The sequence below is a fragment of the Adiantum capillus-veneris genome, chromosome 16 (assembly GCF_014529385.1).
Source record: "Adiantum capillus-veneris isolate H3 chromosome 16, ASM1452938v2, whole genome shotgun sequence".
NCBI classification, from domain to species: Eukaryota; Viridiplantae; Streptophyta; class Polypodiopsida; order Polypodiales; family Pteridaceae; genus Adiantum; species Adiantum capillus-veneris.
Window position 1 is genome coordinate 8583003 of NC_140946.1, and position 18307 is coordinate 8601309.

Genomic DNA, 18307 nt, shown 5'->3' on the forward strand with positions numbered 1-18307 from the left:
GTGCCAGAGCATTCACAAAGTCTGAAAACTAGGCTCACACCTAAATTATCTTTGAGATATTTTGGGCCTTTCAATATACTCTAAGTAATTAGGTATCCCCAATCTTGGAAAAATAAAAAGTCTTTCAGAACATATTAAATGCCTAAGTGAAGGGTGAGTTTAGGAAATGAAAAGACAGATGGAGGTGGAAAGTCAAAAAACCTTTTCTGTCCATATAAAGAGGAGTTCAATTTCACATTGTACATTTGTGTTTCTCTTCTCCTTCATTTTCCCTTTAGCATTTTCTTCTCTTTAAAGTGTCCTTGATCTCTCTCTCTCTCTCTCTCTCTCTCTCTCTCTCTCTCTCTCTCTCTCTCTCTCTCTCTCTCTCTCTCTCTCTCTCTCTCATGTGCAAAGTTGTATTCGTCTTACTCACGTCCATCTGATACTATTGCAAATCTATGTGCTTCATCATTGCCCGCTGATGCGTGTTGTTGCTTGTAGATTGGCGCATTATTTTTGTTGTTATTGAGGGAATATTTGAATTAGTAATACCTTCTAATTTTTTTTGAAGCCATTAGGACTACCTGTTCTTAATAGGATTAAGTAAGTTTTATCCATCATCATGCAATAGAAGTAAAAGGCTATAGCTAATAAGTATAGATGGTCCTTGACCTGTAAAGAGATTGATTGGTTATTGCTTAAGTTTCCCAAAGCATGCTTCAGCCATACAACTGACAAGGGGAAACAAGGATGCCCAATATATCAACAAATATATTATGTTGAGCTAGCAAAAAGATATTATGGCCCATTTCAAATCATTAAGCCAATTAACAAATCAGCTTATAAGTTATACATGTTAATAGGATTCAGTAAGTTTATATCCATCATGCAATAGAAGTAAAAGGCTACATCTAATAAGTATAGATAGGCCTTGATCTTTAAAGAGAATGATTGGGTATTTCTTAAGTTTCCCAAAGCATGCTAATTAAGCATACAACCAACAAGGGGAAACAAGGATGCCCAATATATCAACAAAAATATTATGCTAAGCTAGCAAAAATATATTATGGCCCATTTCAAATCATTAAGACAATCAACAAATCAGCTTATAAGTTAAGGCTACCTAGCACTTGGCTCATTCATAATGCCTTTCATGGGATCCATTTAAGACCTTATAAGGGTGAGCCACCCAAAGGCCTAGTAATTGAAGATCCACGTGAGTTTGAAGGTCAAGAAGAGATCTTGTAGGCTAAGAGAATCCTACAACATGAAGACAAGGTTTTACAAAGTGGTAAGACTATCCATGCATGACGATATCTTATTAAATTTATAATTATCCTTGTGAAGATGAATTGCAATGGTAGGGGTAGTTTGACAACATTGACAATAATAACGGAATATAGATGAAAAAATCATGGGGTTGGACTATCTGAATGGGTTTTTCTTGGGTAGGTGTGGAATGAAGAGGGATGCAAAGCATACTTGAGGTGATGTGGAAGGACTCTTGTAGTAAATAGTTCTTTGGAAGAGTGTATGGTGTCCTCTTATTTTTTGGTGCATATGTAGCATTAGTTGGGTGGACGGGGATTAGAGCACGATGGATGGATTTATAGCTTACTAACCCCCTTTGACATCTAAAAGTTTTAAAATATGTACCATAGTTATGGTAGTAACTCTGCAACAATAGAAGGAGGGGGGGAAGGAGACATATGATTATCAAGCATATGCGGAAATAAGATTTTCCAAATCTTGTTGCTCCATACATTGAGCATTTGTCTTGACTTAGGGAAACTTTTCTTATCTCTTTACTACAAGATCCAACGGACTTCTTCCTTGGTTAGTTTCCTCACAAAAATATTGTGCTACTTGTTGATGATGTGCATCTTCCTATCAAGGGCTAAAGATTTCTTGTCTTGTCCTTCTATGTGCACATGTTGATATGTGTCATGTGGACATGTCTTGGGAGACTAGGGTAGCCTCCTCCTCAATTATAAAAGAGCTAAATTATTAGATTTTAGCTTTTCTTCGTGATCTTCAAGCATAATGCCCTTGGCACCATCTCATACTCCTCATGCCACTTTGTAAGTACCAAGACAACTAACTTCATACTAGTCAATGCACTTTCCCTAGACGGGAGTTCTTCATTTCTAGGCTATCGATGATGATCAACAAGCCTTTTTGTAGCAACACACAACCAAGTTGGGTGACTTTTCAAAATTTCAAGTATTCAATTTTCTCAAACAAGCTTGGTGATGAATTGTAGAAATGGAGATCCCAACCCCCTATATAAGCATCCCTTGTTCACCTTACTTGACATTTACAAGAGCAAAGGTTGCACATTTTGCCAAGATACCCTTTTGACATGGTACCTAGGCTTGACATTGCCTTGTGGTATCAGAGCACATGAAGGTGCTAATTGGGGTTGCATTTTTTAACTAGCAAGAGGGAAATGTGTGGCTTTGTTTTTGTTGTTGAGAGCACCTTTGGACCATCATTTTGCATACAATGGGGGATAATTTCTCTATACTGTATTTTTATCGCAAAGAACCCTTATGAGCCTACATTCTTTCAGTTGGTTGTCAACGGAGGAGTACTACTACTTTCCAATGTGGAGTTGGATAAAATCTCGATTGTATATTTGAAGATTCAAGGTGGTAGGGGTGTGATGGGCTATGCCTCGTACCTTTGCACATTTTTTGCCAACCGATAAGAGACTTTTGTTTATAAAAGGAGTCTCATTTTGGATCAAATTTAGTCGGTGTTCCTGTCCTTGCTGTGGAGTTTGGAGATTCCTTTCAATGTGAGGTTTTGTTTAGACTTGGTTATCAATTTTATGCATGTCTATGGTGGATTTTCTCTTTGTCAAAGGTGCAACAGAAGACATGGTGGTAGGGAAACAAGGTGGAGGAAGAGAGGGGAAAAGAGTAAGAGAAAATGCTAGGCTCTACCAAGGAAGTAGGAGACACCACCTAACCCTGGTAGTGAAAGTGAAATCTGTGAAGAGCGCGATTTAATTGCAATTATTTTTTAGTCCTTAACGCAGATAAAGATAAGTGAACCAAGCGTAGAAAAGCTAGAATAGGTGCAAGAGTTTGAACTCCCTCATTAAACTTTGAACCCGGCGGGTCAGATCTGACTTCTTTGGACAATTCCTCCAAAATGCCCATGTTCACCATACTTAAGACATATCACCTCCTTCTTGGAGCTCTCACGAGTACTAGAGTATCATCCTTTTGTGCCTTTTTCTTTTTCTTTATGTTCTTGAATAACTATCCTACCAGGGCGTCAAAGTCCCTCCAATTTTGAACCTCTCAAGTTGATCCTCCTGGTCCAACACTATGGGCACTAGCTCTTCGCATGTCAAGTCATTTTGGTCCTCCTAGAAGTGATCAAGGATGAATAGAAAGCAATAAACTCACGAGTCAAATGCATCAACATGATTGTCATACCTTCAAAAAGATCAACTTTCCTTTGTGTGAAGAATCATCTGCTACGTCGCTTCTATCTTAATCTCAATGTGATCCTTCATGGACTTCAATTGTCTAGGGTCCAAAAGTTCGTAACTACAGCCGCAAGTGGGCTCTCTTCCTTGGTGTTATTAGGTCATAAACTTGCCCCAAGTGGTTCATGATAGCTCAAGTATTAGTCATACTCCGTACATTTGCAAGTTCTTGTTGCATATAATTGAGGACGATAATAGACAAGATCCTTGCATTAATCCAATCCCATGCATGTTGAATTGTCACAAGCTTTTCCAACCCCTTAGAATATAGAGACTCATTTGCAAGAGTTGAGAAACTTTCCGTAACTTGCCTCTAGATCTCATTTAACTTCATGCGAAAAAATAGCAATGCTTATCCGTCAAAAACTAACCACAAAACATAGGTTGACAAGGGCTCTCCACGACAAAAATATTCCACACATGAATCAGCCCACTCCTAATCCAAAAAATGATGGTCCAAGGGTGCTTCGCATGATGAAAACAAAGACACACCATTTAGATCTTGTGAGTGAGGGCTTCTTTCTGGCTATAGAAACCTTGTTTGGCTTCTCTAGAGTTTAGGCATCATAGGGGATTTACCCTAATTTGGTCCAAGCCGCCAAATGTTGGGGATTTGGCTGGGCGCCTTGTTTTTATGCTTGTGACTCTTCATATTATTTTGTTTCAACATTGCGGGGCTGTAGGAGTGGGTCGAGAATTTTGGTGGCCTCCTTATATATGGAGATGGAGGGTATCCTCTCTTGGTGTTGCTTTGTGTGGAGAGCCTTGTACTCTATTGAGTTGTAGAGTTGTTTCTTGCAAGGCTTGTGATATTCTCTCACCAACATTTTCTCCTCTCTCTCTCTCTCTCTCTCTCTCTCTCTCTCTCTCTCTCTCTCTCTCTCTCTCTCTCTCTGGCCCGGTGTTCCCTTCTCACTACAAGAGGTTGTGTGCTCTTGTGACGCTATTAGCGACGGAAATACACTGGGTTTTTATAACCCCCGGCGTCGCTAAAACCGTCGCTATATGCGACGCTATAGGCGTTGCTATAAGCGTCGCTATATAGAGACTCTCATAGCGACGGTCATAGCGATGATTATAGCGACGTTTACACAGAAGTCTATAGCGACGCTCCAGAGCCATAAATAGCGACGCCCGAGAGAATTTTTTTTTGGTGACAGGGCATTGAATGCCCTGCCACCCATCAAGCATATTGTACTTGATTCACTTTTTAAAAAAAGTGCAAGGGTAGATAATAGACCCAAAATAGTCACCCACAAGACACATTGTTTGCAAAATTGACAAGCGTAAAATTGACAATTGTACACATCATAGGCAAAATGAATTGATTGGCAAATGTAATAATGACAATTGTACAACATCATAAGCATAAAGAATTGATTGGCAAAATGAACTGCGGTGACAAATGTAATAATATACATGGTTCAAAAAGACGTATAAAATCCGTCTCATGATACATAAGCTATGAGAAACCCTAAACTAATGCTATCTAGCTACGGCTAAACTGACGTCGTCTAATCAAACGTCTCATCGCGTCCAAGCGGCGTATCTGTCGGATTCTGCAAAAAAAGACAATAAGACAGCTTTCAGTAAGTATAAACATATAACGACATTTATAAAACAATACAAAAAATAGAAAAGAGTAAATCCTAATACTAACCATACCGCCGCGAGAACTGAGAATGTCCATCAGGGCGTTTAAGCCCTTCCTGCCTGCGTACTCGCGCTCGTACGGTGTGGGATCACGTCCTGTCATCGACCACTGTCAAAACATACAAAGATTTCATTATGTTAGAATTAAAAAACTCATAAACCCTAAACTATCGAACATAAAGAGCAATGCGAAAACACTTACAAAATCGGCCTCAAATGATGCCCATCCACCGCTCCCCAAGTGGTGCGAGCTCCTTGCCTCTACTCGCGCTCTGGCTGCATCCTTTTGTTGCTTCCACTTGTCGGGATTCTCGTGCGCTGCTTTCTTCGCATTCTTCCAATCTTCTTTGGCCAGCCAATCTGGCCTGTTCCACCCATGCTTGATTGCTTTTTGCACTTTGGAACGCTTGTGTTTGCAGTATTCGCGCATTCGAATCTTCATCGGGTCTTCATTGAAGCGTTGATCCCGTGTTGGAACGGGAAACTCATCATGAAGTATGCTGATGACTCTGTTTTTTAAATCACTTGGTACTTCACTCCATTCAAAGACCACCGCCACCGCCACCACCACCACTAGAGCGCCGGTGTCTAAATGAGTGTGAAGCTCGTCTCGTCGACGCCGAAGCTTCGGAGCGCGCCGAATGCTCCGAAAGAGAGGGAGATGCGGATGGAGTAGGAACGCGCGATGATGCGCCAGAGCGATGACGCTCCACGTACCACTGTCTCTGCTGCGGTGACAAAGAAGAAAGAAACTCCTCATCATCCATACCTGCATTAAACACACGAATATTTAAACTTAATATTGAATGAATAGAGTAGACAATGACGCAAAGACCATTAAATACAATGACGTAATGACGCATATAAATACAATGACGCAATGAATTGAGTGATAGAAGAGGCAAGTCGAAAACTCAGAATTTTCAATCAAAAGATGTGAGCGCGAGTAGAAAAGAGCGTTATACACCATGGAAGGTACTTAGAGAGCCAGAGCTTTTACAACACGGAGCAAAATTGTTCAAATACAATAGTTGTGGCTTTAAGAGATCTCTCTCTCATCCTCGCATAGCTTAGCATAACTTCCTATATCTATATAGAGCTCTCCGTTTAAACACATATCCTCTGTTTCATTTTGTAGCTCCTCTGCATACACCCCATATAGAGTAGTAGCATCTTGATGCTCGCCTGGCACCACCGCAGTGGCTTCTGATTGAGCATCTTCTCTGATCTCCTCCATTGATGCCGTTGTGATTGGCACATGGTAGCCTTCATACGTCCTTGCACTACGAGGGGCTACCTCTATGACGTACCACCAGTTTGATGTAGACTTTGTAGGATGAAATATTACCTACCAGAGCCACATAACTTACATGAGAGCTTTCAAGCACATAACTTGTAAAAGGGGGATGTTAACTATTTACATACTTACTTGTTCACAATGCTCGGGTAGTACGAAAGTGTCTCTTAGGTCAGTCCATTTCTTAGTAGAATCCACCTCAAGAAAGCCAGACTCTCCTCTACGCACAGTAGCGTTGCGACCCTCCATGATTATCTTGAACCATTGCACGTCGAACAAGTCGACAAAAAATCCTTTGTAATCGATCCTCAAAATCTCTTGCAGCGTGCCGAAGTAAGTGAGTTCCGCCACCACAGGATCTGCATTAGAGGAACGTCGTCGACTAGACTGTTCAAATTTTGCCATGATTCCACAATCTTGAGTAAAACGCTTTTTGTCGATCCGTTCCACCCTAAAATGTCGACCTTTACACCATGCTGCTGTGTATGAATTATACTACAACGAACAAAGATTATGAGTGGCCGTTCAAACGTTTAGAAATATAGTCACTAGCTAGTCGTACATTGCAAACTTACCTTGGTCGCGAAACCCCGAGAGTACTCCCACTCTTCCTCAGTCACTTCGTCACAGCATTGTTGTGCGCTTTTCAATTGGTTGTGCAACCATCTTAAGCTCATGAATGTTGGTAGGCTCTCCAGAACCGTCGGATAGTGCATCGGTGGTCGTCTTCCCCGTCTCCACTCGATTCGTGCCCTTTGTCGCTCTTGCTTTGCATCCTCATATTGTGAAATCCACTTTTGCATCACTGGATTGTGAAGCATGCAAAATCGGTTGATTTTAGCCTCTAGATCTTCTGTCATCTTCTTCTCAACACCGAGATTGCACATGACAATCCCAGATATGCGCTCATCATCTATGGTTCCCATAGCGTGTCCCGGGCTTTATCAAATCCGTCTAGCCACTCTCCAATGTACACTAGGGACTCTGATACCAACCAACCTTCTGCCATGCTACCCTCCTGACGTGCCTTTTGACGCACATATCCCTTAAGCGTTTTCATGAAACGTTCTAAGAAGAACATCCATCTGGAATGAACTGTGCCAGCTATTTCCACCTCATCAACTATGTGAACAAGAAGATGCACCTGAATGGTTAGCATGGTAGTAGGAAAATGTTTCTCAAACATGCACACAAGCTCCGCAGCATTTAGTTTGGCGAATGGTATGGAGTCTACGTTGATCTCCTTTTGTGAGATCCATTGCACCAGCTTTGCAAGTTTGTAGATTGTGTTACGGATGTCGAGAGACAAACATCCCTCAATGGCAACCGGTAAAATAAACTGTAAAGTATGTGCAACAATGATATTAAAGTCCCATAGTAGATTACCCACATTCTTGAATACGTGCATTGGATCGAGCAAGTGATTGATCATGAGTCGGGGCCAGTATGGTAACTCGTACCATAGAGATAGTCTCTTCATCCCTGGAGGCAATCCGTCATCGCACATCTCCTTCTGCTCTAACCATGCTTGTGCAGACATCCTTGGTGGCTCTCTTCCCAAAAAGCCATCGCGTAACACATGATTCTCTGGAAGATACGCTTGATGACCTTCGTAGATTTGCTTCTTCAGTGAGGGCACCCTACGTGCATTCAGTCTAGGTCCACATGTGACACATGCTCTGTATCCGCTTGTTTGAAGCCCTGCATGTATACACATGATAATAGATCAACTATGGGAAAAAACAAGATTTACAGTGTCTGAGTGAGGAGTGTCAATAGATCACCTGAGCATTCTGTTAGCCCGGGATAGTCATGCATGGTCCACATTATAATGCCTCTGATCAAAGCATTCCGTCGTCCTGTGTGTCGGCTCATATCCACCACCTCTATGCCAATCCACAATTTTTGTAGCTCTTCCAATAGTGGACGAAGATACACATCCATATTCTCCACTTTATATCGCCCTGGCACAATCAAGCTTAGCCATAGGTGCCCCTTCTTCGTAGTCAACCACGGGGGAATGTTGTAGTTGACGATGACAACGGGCCATACACTGTAAGATGTTGATCTTTGACCAAATGGATTTACGCCATCCATAGCCAGGCCTAAGCGCAAATTTCGAGCTTCCCTGGCAAAATCCGACCATGTTCCATCTATATGTTTCCAGGCTGCGCAATCTGCAGGAATACGTAGCACACCATCCGAAGATTTATTCTCCTCATGCCATGATGCTAGGGCGGACATTCGAAGAAATGCTTGATACGAGGAAGCAGAGGAAAACCTTTTGTGGAATTTTTGTCCCGTGGAGATCTACTCGATATCTTTCGGAATCACATTTCGGACACTTCTCCATGTCTATGTATTCCCCTCTGAAAAGAATGCAGTCATTAGGACAAGTGTGGATAGAATTGTAATCCATCCCCAAGTTTCGCAAAATCTTTCTTGCTTCATCTCGGGAATCTGGCATCACATTGTCAACTGGTAGTATGTGCTCTTTAAGCAATCTACACAACATAAAAATACGATACAGTCGTGTAAAAATCTATCAGATCGTTATACATTTAGAGTTTTATTAAAGTAAACTAATTGTAATAGATCACCTGAAAAGCGCTGTGACGCTAGTGTCACTCCATCCAAACTTTGCCTGCATGTTGAGAAGAACCAGGAGTGCTTTCAATCTAGACATACGTGCTCCATTATACAATGGCGTATCGGCTTCACTTTTCATATCATCATAGATAAGCCTTTCTGAATCCATGATCGTCTCGATCATTTCATCAATCTCGGGCTCAAACATTGCCTCGTTGGGAATGTGCTCTGTATGATCATCCCCCGAGCTGTCAGAGGCTACATCTTGTTGCCTCACATATGCTGCTTGACCAAAGCGCCTGCGAACACGTCTATTGGGTTGCAAGATTGCTGCTTGTTGGCCAGCGTCAGAGTCCGACGAGTTATAATTGGCAACAACTCGATCTATAATAGATGGATCGAACTCGCCAAATTCGCGAATGTGCTGCAAAGAAACACGTCTTGTCCGTCGCACAGCATGCTTGCATTGATTACAAGGACATAAGACCCTCGTTGAGAGATAGGTGTTTCGGTTGGACGGTCCCACATCCTCGTCACTACTCATAATGAGGATAAAAATCTTATAACCTGGATAACAAATTTAATATTCTATTGGCATTCTTCGTCTTATCTCTCTCTCTCTCTCTCTCTCTCTCTCTCTCTCTCTCTCTCTCTCTCTCTCTCTCTACCTCACATTCTCTAGTCATGTCCAATCACCACACACCTCGGTCTAGAGGTGCACGGAGATCAGAACCACCGGGTTATAATCTCGTCTTTATTGGTCAATACCTATATTTGTGGGTACAAGAAATCTACAGACCCACGTCTACATGATACTGCATGTAGTGGACAAAACCCCTTTGCCTCTTCTCTAGCTGTAGCACTTCACAGCATCTTAACATCTTTTCACAGTAGATCTTTTCATTGTTCGTCTAACTCTAAACCCTAAACCGTAAGTAATTCTTGCGTAGACTCGATCTAACGTAAATAAGCGTAAATCTAAATAAACGTAAATCTAACTAAAAATAAACCTAAATCTAATTTAACGTAAGTCTACATCTAACTTAATCTTTAACGTCTTTTGGGATAGTTTCCTACGACGTTAAAACTCTCTTCTTCTTGTGTGTATGTGTGTGTGTGTGTGTGTGGGTAAACCTAAATAAACCTAAGTCTAATCTAATATAACATAAATCTAAATCTAACGTAAATTATGTTATATTAAAAACAAAGAACTAAACTAACAGGGATTATAAGAACCTTAAAACTGATTTAACACATAATTTTTCACATAACTCGGCAAGAGTTGGCATTCTCATCACTAAAGATGTGAGAGTTAACTTCCGGCGGTGACGCTACCTCATCTCCATCCACATCTGACGACAGCAATTGGCCCTTTGGACCGTTCTTGCTCTTGTTACTAACTTTGAAGTTGTTGTTGAATGACTAGAGGTTGTCTAGATGGTCATTGTCGGGATGTAGTGACTCTTGCCGCCCTAAAGATCCACCTTCTTCCCTATCTTCTGAAGACATTTCACCAGTACTTTTGGATCAACGGAGCCCACCATGAGTGAAGGCAGCAATACCCTATATTCCATTGAGGGCTTTCTTCACCCGCTTCATGCAGGCATCGCAGTCTATGGAGACCTAAATCTAATCTAATATAACGTAAATCTAAATCTAGCATAAATAAACGTAAATCTAATTAAAAATAAACCTAAATCTAATCTAATTTAACTTAAATAAACCTAAATCTAATTTAACGTAAGTCTACATCTAACCTAATCTTTAACGTCTTTTAGGATAGTTTCCTACGACGTTATAACTCTCTTCTTCTTGTGTGTGTGCGCGTGTGTGGATGTGTGTGCCAATAAAAAGAGATAAATGGTATAACCTTTCTATCACCCATGCCAAGTATGATAGATTGGTTATGCCATTTCCCTCTTGAATAATAGGTCTTGAGTTCAACTCCTCGTCGGCTAGATATTTAGGTCTTTTAATTTTAATTAGTTTCCTACGACGTTAAATTAGTTTCTCTCTCTTTCTCTCTCAATGTGTGTGCGTTTTTTTGTTTATGCATGTTTTCTCTCTCTTTTCCTCTCTCAATGTGTGCGTTTTTTGTTTATGCATGTTCTCTCTCTCTTTTCCTCTCTCAATGTGTGCGTTTTTTGTTTATGCATACTCTCTCTCTCTTTTCCTCTCTCAATGTGTGTGTGCATTCTTTGTTTATGTATGTCTGTGAGCGTTTTTGTTTATGTTTGTACTCTCTTTCTCTCTCTCTCTCTCTCTCTCTCAAAAACACTATGTGTGTGTGTGTGAGAGAGAGAGAGAGAGAGAGGGAGAGAGAAAGAGGGGAAGGGAACATGAGAGTGAGGAGAGGGAAGGAGCATACTTGGCTCTCCTTCCTCTCCTCGTGTGTGTGTGTGTGTGTGTGTGGAGAAGAGAGAGAGAGAGAGAGAGAGAGAGAGAGAGAGAGGGAGAGCGTTACCTGCTCCTTGCTTGAGGGCGCCGAAAAACTCAGATATGAGATCTGAGTTTTTGGGCGCTCTCTGTTATTTTTTTAACCCAGCCGACGTCGCTATGAGCGTCGCAATTTTACTTGTAAATTTGTGACGCTCATAGCGACGCCGAGATTTTTTTTTTTGAGCGTCGCTGTGTGAGCATTGCTAATATGAATAGCCTCTTGTAGTGTCTCACCATACCTTTGCTGCCCTTTGACACGTTCCTCTATGTTTTGTAAAAGTCGTTTCTTTGAGATTGAGAAAGTGATCTACTATACAATGATAAATCAACTTTCTATAAATTATACAAAGATTTTAGTTTTTTTTTGGTAGTGGAAGCCTTGAATCTCTTACGAGAATCCTACTAAATACAAGGCATACATATTTGAAAGATTTTGAAATTATGCACGATTTCATTAAGGTATGGTGAACCCTTGAGTTTTGTATTGATCTTTTACAAAATTCTGAGAAAAAAACTCAAACATGGCCTCAATATGAACATGTTTATATAAATCTTGGGGTGGCACCTAGATAGTCTTAAATAGGGAATAGCATGGTGACTAGCCAAAACCCTAAGATTGGGCGAAAAGCTATTTCTTTGTCTAGTGGTGAATCGATAGAGAAACTACAAGTGACGAATGTAGGTACGTGTATTGCGCAAGGCTTGGCCAAAAAAATATCTAGTAAAAATGTGACACTTGCTTGAAAGTTTAGGTTAGCATTGATAAATTAAAAGGTATTTTTAATGGCTTCAAAAAAATTTTAAGGTGCTCCTAGTTCAAAGATTCCTTTCAAAAACAAAAAAAATGATGCGTTAATCTATAGCACATAACGACAAGCAATGACAAAGCATATAGATTTGCAACAATATTACCAAAGAAAAATGAATACAACATTGCGCGCGCGTGTGCACGAACGCGAGAGAGAGAAAGAGAGAAAGAGAGAGAAGAGAAAAAAACGTTAAAAAAAAAAAGCAGAGAAACACCTATTTATATAGACACAAAAGATCTTTTGATTTTCCATCTTCCTTTGTCTTTTAACTTTCCACCTTCAATAGTATTTTGACTTTCCACCTTCATTTATCTTTTCATTCACCCTTTAGTTATGCACTTAATATGTTTTGAAAGAGTTTTTATTTTTGTGAGATTGGGGAGACCTAATTGAACCAGATGCAATAAAAGGTCTTTGTAGACACTAACAGTAGTGATAGAGAATGTAGGATCGAAACACACATGGCCTTAATGATTCATTTAGCACATGGTGTCAATGATTCGGTTTGTACATGTTTTTGGAGAAATCGATGGGCGTTTGAAGCGTGCTCCCTTTTTTTTCACTTCTTTTGCCACACCCGACATCAGGGACGGTTCCCTACCTCGCTGAAAGCATCAGGATTCAGGCTGCTGTTATGTGAGTCTGTGGCAATTGAAACGAGGGGACTCGGGCGTTCTATGTGGTACGTAGGCCAGCTAGGCCTACTGGAATGGGGTGGCCCGATGCCGCTAGGCTTCAGCTGGGCAAACAATCCCCCGCCCCCGCCCTACTTATGGGGACCGGGCCCACACATACACATACTCTCTCATTGCCTCTAGAATCTCCAGGCTCTCTCGGAAGCGAGAGCATAATTTTGTTGAACTCTGACAAATATGGAGGTTTCCTCAGTCCTGCTTGGAATCGGGTAAAAGTACTGCTACAAATCTGTGTAAGAATTGGAGGGAGTGCCACAAGCTTGGACCCCGCGTTAGAGAGAGAGAGAGAGAGAGAGAGAGAAAGAGGTGGGATGGCTTTAAAAGGGAGATTGATTCCATGAAAGCCAGTCTGTCAGCAACGTGAATTTGAAAAAGAGCAGACTTGTACACATCTTTCGCTTAGGGTATATATCCACTACTCGATAGACACAACCCCAGTGGCCAGTGCCCACCCAAAGAAAAAAAAAAAAACCAAAGTGGAGGGTACGAGCATATATGCACGCATTTTGAAGCCAATTGCGAAAAGGACGTATAGTTTATGTGCATTGAGAATACGGCATTCCGGGATATGTCACTATCCGAGCAGTTAGAAATGGGAGTTCCTCGGCCTTTTGCCAGGAGGGAGAGAATGCTTTTGGAAAAGCGAGAGAGGGTTGCATACACACTTTTAGTTGCCCACTGCTAGTGGACAACTCACACGCTTGTCTTTTTCAAAAGAGAACAAAGAGCCTGTCATACCCATGAAAAAGAGCAAAAGCAGCACGTTGTTGAGTGTGTGACAATGTGGGAGTATGAGCCTGGCCAGTGCCACTGCATACGACTATCTATTTTTTTGGGGGGCTGGGGTTTCCAATTGGCACTACTAGTATGTCATTTGTGATATACACTACAGAGATCAAGGGTTACTACTTGCTACAGTCTACTTGTGGCATTCTTGCAAATGTACTTATGATAGATGTGAAGAGAGGCCCATGAGAAGAATCTAAGTAATCCATAGAAAACCACCGCCGCCGCTATGTGACGCGGGCAAAGTGAAGGGATCAACGGTGGAAATTTGATCCGCCATTGGGTCTTGCAAGAAATTAGGGTTTCCCCTCCGTCGTGCGTGCCCTTCGAACCTTGGACATCCCTCTTACGGTTGCCCAACCCTCACCATCTGAGCTAGCGTGTATCACTGAGTAGTAGGCGAGCTCATGTGTATAAAAGTCACGCCCCACCCTTGTTGCGGACATCCGACGCCCCAAACTCTTCGCACCCTGCCGATCAATGGCCCGCCATTGACCCCTCGACTTTTACCCCATGTCACTTATAGACGAGGATAGCGAACTACTTTGACATGGAGTCCTAATACGATTTCACAAGTGAATAGAGAGAGTTTGTTGGGAAGCCCTTCCACACACACACACACACACACACACACACACACACAAAAAGAGACAAGGGTTAAGAACATGTACCAAAATAGCCGAAAAAAGAGCGTGTGATAGATCCTCTTTGTTTACAAGTTCTCCCATTCTATGCACATCCAACATGTAGGGTACCATTCAGTTAGAGGGTGGTCCAACTACCCCCTAAATCTGCCATTACAGTCACTCATAGGAAAGACTATGTCACCAATGGATACTACTTGTGGTTGCATATAGATTTCAAAATCAGTCACCATATAAAAAAAATGTGTGTGTGAGCACTAGAATTTTCACCTGATCGAAAAGGAGTTTGTCAATAGTGACTATAGAGGCAAGCATGCATTCCTTTGGCAGGTCTTATGAGATCAATAGGTCCTCTACTATATATATCTACCTTTGGAGGCACTAGATCTCACTCTGCATAAGCATCCTATTCAACTATAACTTGCATGGCATAGTAAAGCACATAAGGAAGGAGATGGAGAGGTAGGGCAGACGCAAAGGGGGGGGTATGGATTTCTCCTAGCACACCAAAGCAGCTTACATACTATGCAACCAAAACATGGCATTCCCTTTTGTAACATGGACATCAAGCAATCTCCGTTTATTGGATGCACAAAAAGAGTGACAGCCAAACCTACTCAAAGTCCCCAGTCCCTTCCCAATAAGGAAACCAATGCTTAGACCATTCGAATCATGGGCGTTACAATTAGATGAATGCCCAGCTGAAACAAGAGTCTCTTTTTTAGCGTGTTAATAATGGGGGACTACCTGTATGTAAAGGCCACCTAGTCATTCGATGTGCAAGCGTCAGTTTGTTGTGTAACCTCTCTCTCTCTCTCTCTCTCTCTCTCTCTCTCTCTCAACATACACACGTGATTGTAAGGATGGGTTCAAATGGTGTTTTGTTTTTGGGTTTTTTGGGGGGGGGGGGGGGGGGCGGGGGGGATATGATAGGAGGACACAAGCTTAGGATTTGGACGTGTGGCATAAGAAAAATTCTTTGGCCTTCCGCTGCCTTGTCCAAACCAAGCTTGAGTGACGCATTATCATTTTCCTTTTCGTTTGGTGGGCGGATACTTGGCACCTTCCATGTGCACAAGCACCACCACCACTTTTCCTAGCATATACTTAAGTGGCCCACATGAGACATCCCTCTCTTGTACTTTCTTCACGTCCCATGCCCACCAATTTCTATGCGTTCGAATCTTGACAATGCACTCATATCACACACGCGCCCCCCCCCCCCCCCTTGGGAAAAGGGTGCCACAAGTCCATGCACAGCCCATGTTACCTAAAGCTTCTCTTTTTCATCTTTGCTTTCAAAATGAAATGAGGGCCTAAGGTCAAAAGTTCATGAATTTAGTATGTGAAAAAGTTGAGGAAGGCACAGCATGACATTGTGCATGATCCATCGGGGCATATCTATTGTTTGGCTCTTTCCTTAAATTGTACAAACATTTTACACCAACCACACTAACGCATGCATGGAATGGAGTATACCATGTCTTCTTTTAACCATAGTCTCTCGCCCTAACAAATGTAGTAATTGGCAAACAAGCATTTCGCATATGGAGATTCATGATGACATCATGCATGTAGTTGGCACCAACGTTCCGGAAAAACCATTTTTCCAAACATATAAAATTCCCTTTCTTGAATTTTAGAAGACGAAATGTTTAAAAAATAAGTTATTTTCTCAAGTTTTAACATTATTTTTCTCTGTTGTGCGGTGGAATTTCTCCTTTTCCCCTTGCCCTCAACCGGCACGATATTAGGCTGAGACACATTTTTGCCGAATAGTGGTTGGCACTAACATTCTTCCTTCAAGGGGTGCTACCGTGTGAGTTCAAGTAGGAGTATTCAAAATTCATTCTCTTAAAATATAAATTCCCTTTTTATAAAGCACAATTTAGGAACTTAGAATAAAACAACCGATTAGAGTAGATTTTCTTTCATTATCTTTGAAATTTTCATTATGTTTATAAAAGATTTACAATTACTAATCACTTGGAAAAATCCTAAATTGACCCTTTAATAAGCTTCATAGCATCATCAACCATGAGCCCTATTTCTAGGTTTTCTATCAACAAGGTAGTATTATACTCAAGAGAGAGCTAAGACTCCTTCAAGCCCAACTCTAATCTCAAATTAAGTCTTTCTCATGTAGAATATTAGGAAAATTTGAGCTTTAGAGTTGAGTCCCACTGAACTTTAGTGAGAGTACCGATATTAATTAAATATCACAAATGATTAATCTTGCATCTTTTAGCAAAATTTAAGGGGACTTAGGAGACAGGGCCTTTGGAAATCACAATACGCTTAATATTATCTTTTTCTTGTGTATTAAGAAGCTAGCTCTTTGAATAACCAATGAAAATTTGAGTTTGAGTTTACCCTTTTCTAGCTTTTAGCTTCACAATCTATTTCTTCATCTTCCTTTTCCCTTGTTTCTAGCTGCGCAGCCTTCACATTCTACTTTTAGGAGAGACTTTCCTTTCTCCCAACCATCGTGTGACCCCAATATTTTCAACTTCACACTTAGCCTTGTTAATACTTTAAGCACAATGGGACCACATACTACCTCCTACTCGGTCTAGATTCGTGCAAATGAATTAGTTTATTTTCCAAAATCTAAGAATTTCGAAATAAAAGTTGCGTGTTGTCACCATCATCCTCCTTGCAGATCGCCGCTCCCTCACCATCGCTACCTCCACGTAGGCACGCTAGCTTGCATTGTACACTCACCGTGCTCGACCAGCTCTCTTTGATGGGTAGAAGTCGACTTCAACTGCGTCTCGCCTTGCAGAGCCTTCTCTCTCCATCTCTCGCTGCCAAACACACTAAGGGATCCACAATTCCCAGCTAGGCTATACCAAGAAAAAATCTTCCTCTATGTCTGATCCTTCGTCGCCTCGACAGACATGCATCTCTCCTCTCTCTTTCCTGGATCAAGTGCACCCATGCCCCACCCTCGCCTGCCCTAGCCTCGCTGCCGTGATGAGCTTACAAAGGCATCTCTCTCTCTCTCTCTCTCTCTCTCTCTCTCTCTCTCTCTCTCTCTCTCTCTCTCTCTCTCTCTCTGCGCCCTATCCTTGTCCCCTCGGTTGTGTGCATGCGTGAACACCTGCCCTGGTCTCGCTGCTGTGAAGAGCCTGCTGCTCCAGCCACATTAATCATCCCATATGTTGTTACCAGGTGGAGCCATCGCTCAATGCCTAGCCCTCTTATGGCACTATCTGGCGGCACTCTCAGACCATAGAGCATGTTCGTTCCTCTACCAAGCTTAGCAGTACGATGTGCTCTACCCTGTAGCTATCGAATGCAACCCTCATGAGCTCCGAGTGTTGCTGTGCGTTGGGCTGGACTGTACAACACACAGAACAAGCATGCAATCTTCCAAGCTCCACTCATCACAGCATTGTCTGCATTGGCAATACATCACCTGCAAGCCCCACTCCATAACCGATGCAGAATTGCCGATCATCACCTAATTACAGATGAACTCCACTCGTATAGTGTTAGGTAGTCTTATCATTGCTTTTTATATTTTGAGAGAGAGAAAAATATCTGCCTGTTGTCCACCTGCTCTCTCTCTCTCTCTCTCTCTCTCTCTCTCTCTCTCTCTCTCTCTCCACGTACACAGAGCATAGCAACACCATCTTCTACCGCCTGAGAAAAGAGCAAGGCGAAAAGGAGAAATTCTGCCAAAAAAATAAACCTAATCTTCCAAAATTCCCTCTTGGCAAATTCGACGAAGGAATTTTGTATGTTTGGAAAACTGAATTTTCTTTTCCATAACAAAAATTCTCTCTCTCTCTCTCTCTCTCTCTCTCTCTCTCTCTCTCTCTGCCTTAGCGATCACGTGGCATAAGTCTCTCTCCCCCCTCCACGTGCCACGTTTCCCCTTTTTTTCCCCTTAGAGCCATAAAAGA

The 18307-nt window shown here is 41.8% G+C and overlaps 2 protein-coding genes across 4 annotated transcripts; both read right to left on the minus strand.

The window, feature by feature from the left end:
• Positions 1-4878: 4878 nt before the first annotated feature.
• Positions 4879-15049, minus strand: LOC147438522 (uncharacterized). Of its 2 annotated transcripts, none has more exons than XM_086484127.1 (5): positions 14667-15049; positions 14424-14543; positions 5340-5906; positions 5150-5246; positions 4879-5043 (listed from the first exon to the last, which is right to left on the minus strand). In XM_086484127.1, exons 2-5 carry the CDS (start codon positions 14508-14510, stop codon positions 5012-5014), a joined length of 783 nt encoding a protein of 260 aa, XP_086340253.1. In that variant the 5' UTR covers positions 14511-14543; positions 14667-15049; the 3' UTR covers positions 4879-5011. The 2 variants fall into 2 exon arrangements, with proteins under 2 accessions (XP_086340253.1, XP_086340252.1); XM_086484126.1 differs by having other exon boundaries at positions 5145-5246.
• LOC147438523 (uncharacterized) lies at positions 5947-8903 on the minus strand. Of its 2 annotated transcripts, XR_015184449.1 has the most exons (3): positions 8219-8903; positions 7010-8135; positions 5947-6929 (listed from the first exon to the last, which is right to left on the minus strand). XR_015184449.1 is itself a non-coding variant. In XM_086484125.1 (2 exons), exons 1-2 carry the CDS (start codon positions 8676-8678, stop codon positions 7348-7350), a joined length of 1248 nt encoding a protein of 415 aa, XP_086340251.1. In that variant the 5' UTR covers positions 8679-8903; the 3' UTR covers positions 5947-7347. The 2 variants fall into 2 exon arrangements, 1 of the variants encoding a protein (XP_086340251.1); XM_086484125.1 differs by having other exon boundaries at positions 5947-8135.
• Positions 15050-18307: the final 3258 nt, after the last annotated feature.

Coding starts and splice junctions, on each gene's coding strand:
- LOC147438523 (XM_086484125.1), bottom strand. CDS start 8,678: ATGTCCGCCCTAGCATCATGGCATGAGGAGAATAAATCTTCGGATGGT. Junction 8,136..8,218: donor CGGGCTAACAGAATGCTCAG/GTGATCTATTGA, acceptor GTATACATGCAG/GGCTTCAAACAAGCGGATAC.
- LOC147438522 (XM_086484126.1), bottom strand. CDS start 14,510: ATGGTACCCTACATGTTGGATGTGCATAGAATGGGAGAACTTGTAAAC. Junction 5,907..14,423: donor CTCTTTTTTCGGCTATTTTG/GTACATGTTCTT, acceptor TGTTTAATGCAG/GTATGGATGATGAGGAGTTT. Junction 5,044..5,144: donor TCAGTTCTCGCGGCGGTATG/GTTAGTATTAGG, acceptor CTTTTTTTGCAG/AATCCGACAGATACGCCGCT.